At 56.3% G+C, this 5,482-nt stretch overlaps 1 protein-coding gene across 2 annotated transcripts in view; it reads right to left on the reverse strand.

Annotated features, from left to right (window-relative positions):
- Nucleotides 1–5,482, reverse strand: part of LOC127750425 (cell adhesion molecule Dscam2-like) — a 222,882-nt gene that overhangs the window by 1,260 nt on the left and 216,140 nt on the right. For both annotated transcript variants that reach the window (XM_052272126.1, XM_052272125.1), the window contains 5 exons: nt 4,074–4,570; nt 3,843–3,987; nt 3,575–3,726; nt 2,319–2,429; nt 1,748–1,906 (listed from right to left, as the gene is read on the reverse strand). In XM_052272126.1, the coding sequence (XP_052128086.1) occupies nt 1,748–1,906; nt 2,319–2,429; nt 3,575–3,726; nt 3,843–3,987; nt 4,074–4,570 (1,064 nt within the window). The remainder of the gene's footprint in view (nt 1–1,747; nt 1,907–2,318; nt 2,430–3,574; nt 3,727–3,842; nt 3,988–4,073; nt 4,571–5,482) is intronic.

Below are 5,482 nucleotides of genomic sequence, written 5' to 3' on the forward strand. Positions count from 1 at the left end.
GAGGGAGGGAGGGGGAGACGAGGGTCTCGCGCATTACTGCTATCTCGCTCTCTCTCGCACTATCGTTCGAGTTGTGCGTCTCTCTCGCGCCGACCACGCAACTGATTCCCACAGCAGTCGCACACGACACCTTTTTGCTGCGGCCGCGTCGCTGTTGCCGCTGCACACAAAGCCAAACGATTTACTTGCAGAAAGTTGGCGGGCGTGTCCCCCCCACCCCTACCCCTCCCTCTCCGGGGCCCCTTTTGTGAGCCCGCTGATAAAACTAGAGACACGAGGAGCCAGCCGGCCTTTGTCACGACCAGCATGTTGGCGCATGGAGCCGGGGAAGGGGGAGCCGAGAGAAAAAACAAAGGGCCGTCGGCGACAGTCCGTCAGTCAGTCAGTCAGTCAGTCAGTCAGTAGTCTATTCTGTCGGATTTCAGTCAGTCATCTATATGAGCCCGTTACGCCCGTCCATGGTCTTTCATGTTGTGATGATGCTTGCGTTTCCTGGTGCTGCAGTTGGCGCTGATCCTGCTCTTGCTTATCCTTCTGACCAATGTTTTCCGGTGTGCTGTGCTAAGCTTGTTGGTGTTCAAAGTAAAATTACCAATCATTACGACTATATTTTGAGTTATTTTTTAGGTTTCTTTTTTAAACTGTTCTGTGTTTGTATATTTTTTTCCCTTTGGTATGAAAAGCTGCGACATGCCGACCGCCGCGCAACACACAATACTGCACAAACACTCGCACACACAAAAAACACAAGTAAACCGCGCACAATTAACAATAAGGAACCATTTTAGTCTAGCTCCACGAAGGCGAGCAGTGGTTAAGAAAATAGAACCAAACCGGTAACATCTGCAAATTTCCGAGTCATAGCCGCCAAACAAGCCGGTGGTCCACTGTAAAAAATATCGTCGTAAATTTACAAAATTTTTGTAAACTCGAATTATAATTTAAGTAGTAAATTTACGAGAGCACATTTTTTACTTGCCAATTGATTTGAAGTCGATACGTACTGCTTGTATTTCTACGATTAACAATTGTAATTTTACAACTCGCGTCAGGGAAAATTTTCCTGTAAACCTACCTACTTTTTTTTTTTACAGTTTTAAGTCGGTTCAGCTAGACCACTGCCTTGCTGGCGAGCTATGACTCGAAAATCTGCAATTATATGCAACCGGTTTGGTTCCTCTCTTTTCCCCCATTCGCCTCAACGGAGCTCAACGGAAGTGGTCTACCAACAAGTTGACAAAACAAGGTAAAAAGACAAGAAACATGTTTCTCTTTAATTTTATAACGGGGCCGGTGATGAGGTCTGATCGGTGGAGGACCCCCCGTGGTGGGTCCCGGGACTATATAAACTCGCTAAAGGGCCAGAAGAGCAATTTCATAATGAAATAACCGGGAGAGGAGACGACCCCTTTCGGCCGCCCCGCCCCGCCCCTCGGCCCCGGGAACAACGTTAAAAGGGACAGCGATAAAACAATGCCCTTCGGTTTTTCGGGCTCGTCGGTGGGATGATAAGGACTATCGGGGGAAAAGCCCGGCCAGGCTTCCGCACTGGAACACGAGGGGCATGGAGGGAGACAGAGAGAAAGAGAAGGGGAGAGAAAGAGAGAGAGAGAGAGGCGGGGACCGCGGTTCGTGGTGAGTGGCCTTTCTCTAGCAGCCCACCCGACACTCTCCCAACTTGTCCTGCCGACCGATAATAAAAAGGGCTGTTCAGCCTGGCGGCCTGGCGGCCTGGCGGGCGACTCACCCAGCACTTTGACGGTGACGGTCCTCTTGGCGGCGTGCGCGTGCTTGGCGCGCGCCGTGCACGTGTACGCGCCCTGGTCGCTGGCGTGCTGCACGTTCTCGATGGTGAGCGTGTTGGCGGCCACGCGCTGCCGCATGATGTTGGGCAGCACCACGCCGTCTGCGAGGAGCAGAAGCAAGACAGTGAGGTGCGTAGGGTAGGTCGGGGGATCGCCGACTAGAATTTTCTTGGGGCACAGGGGCGCACCCCTACACCTGAAGTACGCGAAGTACACCCGTAGGACATACATAGTACACCCTGAGTACCAGGTGTAATTGTGAATACGCAGCAGTGTTGAGGGATTGCATACTATGGCCTCAGGCGCCGTAGCCCTTTACGGGTGTGAAGAGTAGGCAAACCCGCAACAGTGCTGCGGATTCACAGTTACACCCGGTACACTCGAAGTACGTGAAGTACACCCGGAGGACATCCAGAGGACACACTGAGTACACCTAGTACACCCAGAGTACACTCGGAGTACAATCGGAGTACACCCGGAGCACACCAAGTGCGCCATGAGTTGGTTACTCACCCTTCTCCCAGACCACGCTCTCGATGGGGTAGCCCGCCACGGGGCACTTGATGTGCAGCGCCTTGCCGGCCACGGCGATGATGTCCGGCATGGCCCGGACGAAGGGCGGACCTGCAGGACGGACGTTGTCAAATAAAAAACGACAAACAGAGAATAGAGGGAGAGAGAAGGGGGGGGGCGTCTGTGGCCCATCGCTAGGGCGCGCCCGCGCAGCTCATCCCCGGCGCAGCATCCCCATCCCTCCCGCGGACGTATCCCACTCCGCCGCGTCCATCCGTTTGGAGGAAAAAGGAGGAGGGCGAGGGGGGAGAGGGAGGGGAGGGACCGCCGACAAGGCCGGCTGCGGCTGGCACTCGTGCATCATGTCGCTGTAGCGCCGCTGCCGGGTCCGGAAAGTCATGTACTTCCCCGACAACATGGAGGGGCTGAAGCTGAGGGCCCGGGGGGGAAGAGGGGGTCGAAATTGATGGGAGCTGTAGGAGCGGCCGAGGCAGGAGGGGGAGGGGGGAGGAGGGCAGCCGTCGTAGAGGAGGTAGCGGTACCCGAAGCTGCCCGCCCGCTCACCGCCGGCCGGGGCAGGGTAAGCTGCGAGGGGAGCAGCGGCGGGGCGGCGCGGAGCATCGCGAAATGAAATTGGCAGTGGTTGCGAGGTCATAACTCAGGATTCAATCACAGCCGGAGGAGCGGTGGAGGGCGAGCGGCGTAGCGTGGCACGGCGCGGCGCGGGTCCGCCTGCGGCCGGCCGTCCTTCGCCGCCGCTTGCAGCCCACCGCCGCCGCGCGCAGCCCCGCGAGCAGCCCGCACATTACACCTCCAACCCCCCTGCTATCCAGCCGGCAGCAGCTGCTCGGACTACGGCCAGAGCGGCGTTGTTTACAATAATTGTACCTCGCAGTAAATCCTCCCGAGTTTGAAAACAAGCGAGCGAGCGAGGGAGCGGCGGGCGCGGTGTTGGGGAGGGGGGGCACCGCAGCAGCGGCAGCGGTGGTGGTGGTCATGCGCGGCCCAACACGGCGCGGGGCTCTCGAGGTGCGCGCCGCTCGTACATGTAAATTAAAGTAAAATAATAAAGGGCCGGGGAAACTGGGGGTGGTTTTTGGGGGGTGGCGGAAAACAACCGACCGACCGCGCCGCGCGTTGTGTCGACTTTGGCGTTGCGCGGTGTCGTGGTGGTGCGCAACTGGCAACATCTGATGTAAATGTTTTGAAGGTTTAGGAAAAACAGTTTTGAATAACGAGTAACTGTGGCAACCTACCGTAGATGTTGAGCCGGGCCTGGTGCTTGGCCAGGCCGGCGCGGCTCTCCGCCTCGCACTCGTACTCGCCGCCGTCCTCGGCCTTCACGTTGCTGATGTTGACGTGGCTGACCACGTCACCGTACAGCGTCACGTACTGGCCGATCATCACCCTGCGCACACGGAGAGGAGCAAGGGGTCGTCAAAATCGCGCGCCGTTCATCGCGTGACTTTCCGGTTCGTTTCCTTGACTTCCGGTCTGACTTCCGGCGGTGGCGGGGGTCGTTACCTGTCGTTGGGAGGCAGTGGGAAGCCGTCGAGCTTCCAGGACATGTGCGGTGTCGGGTTGCCCGAGGCCGAGCACTTGAGGGACACGCTGGGCCCGGGCTGCATCGTCTGCTCGATGAACTTGTACTGGAGTGTAGGGGCAGCGTCTATAAAAAAATAAAAAAAATATTTTTGAAAAGAAAATATTTGGGAGGAAAAACAAAAACTTAGAAGAAAAGAGATAGGAAAATACCTCCGAGGCGCAGCTCCGCCGCGCCCTGGGCCATGTCGTGGTCGTTCCGCACCAAGCACTGGTACATGCCGCGGTCCTCCTTGGTCACGGCGGCGATGTGCAGCCGGTCGGCGGCCAGCAGCCGGATCCTGGCGCCGGGGTCGCCGCCGACGCCCACGCCGCCGCCGCCGTCGTCCTGGCCGGCCAGCCCGCGGATGGGGCGGCCGTCCTTGAGCCACGTGACCTGCTGGCGCGGGAAGCCCGCCACCTGGCACGTCAGGTCGGCGCTCTTGCCGACGTCCACCGTCTGCCTGGGGGGCAGGACGTGCACGGCCAGCGGCGCCCACACCTGCAGCGTCAGCTCCAGCACCTCGCTGCCCTCGCTGTTGCTCGCGTTGCAGTAGTACGTGCCCGCGTCCGACTCGCGCACCGACGCGAACGACAGCGTGCCGTCGCGCACCGTGAACCGCTCCGCGGCGCCCGCGTCCACCGAGTTCTCCTGGCCCTGGCGCCACCACCTGCAAGGGAACAGGAAAGAAAAAAAATGGATCGTCAGTCGTCGTCGTCTTGCAGGACAGGGAAAAAAACAGCTTGGAGTAGCCTCAAAAAGTTCGCGCCCGGGCGGAAGAAGAAGAACAACAAAAGCACAAGTTGGAATCAGCTACATCATTATTGTATGAGAGACGAAAGGGCACTCCAGGCTACTTAATACGGAAGTGATAAACTCGCACAGATTTATCTGTTTCGGCCAAAGCCCGTACTGTCGTGGTAGTTGCGGGCACTTCCTTAATCTCTCAAATATTAGGAGGCGATGGAAACTGATCTGCCAGTTTATCAATTTATCATCCTAACGGAGGCACGTTACACTTTATTCGTCCAGTGAGCCATTGCGGCAAAAGCGAAATCCGTGACTTGGTTTTTGATTTTACGTCCGCTATAAATATACTGGAATAATAGATTATTGCTACCGTTTCGGCCACCTGAGCTCTTTCAGATACGGCAATAAAGACCCAACTCCTCGGTTGTGTTCTTCTGCGCTTCTGCATACATACAGATCCAAGATCCAAGATCCAATACCAAATATTTTAAAAAGACAAATATTGCTTCGTAGGCCCCCTGCACCAAAATTTCAAAGGAGCCGAATGTTTTATACAGCCCATTTCCTTTTCTTTCTCAACACACTTGCATTTCCAGTGCACATTTACAGCAGCGCCTTAATACTGCGGTCTGTTGAAGGGGTCGGGAATTGCCCCCCCACCCTCCAATAGTGTGCTTTCTTACTTTTCACTTCTGGCCCATTACCAGGAAGCAGAAGTGGCGGAGACCGTAGACAATTAAAAAGGGCGTAATCCTCATACCAACTCGGAGTGCTTGCTCGGCGATTCTCTCTCTGTCGAGGCATCAATTTTCCCGACCTTTTTAACTGCTCC

The sequence above is a fragment of the Frankliniella occidentalis genome, unplaced genomic scaffold (genome assembly GCF_000697945.3).
Source record: "Frankliniella occidentalis isolate FOCC.00 unplaced genomic scaffold, Focc_3.1 Scaffold188, whole genome shotgun sequence".
Taxonomy (NCBI): Eukaryota; Metazoa; Arthropoda; class Insecta; order Thysanoptera; family Thripidae; genus Frankliniella; species Frankliniella occidentalis.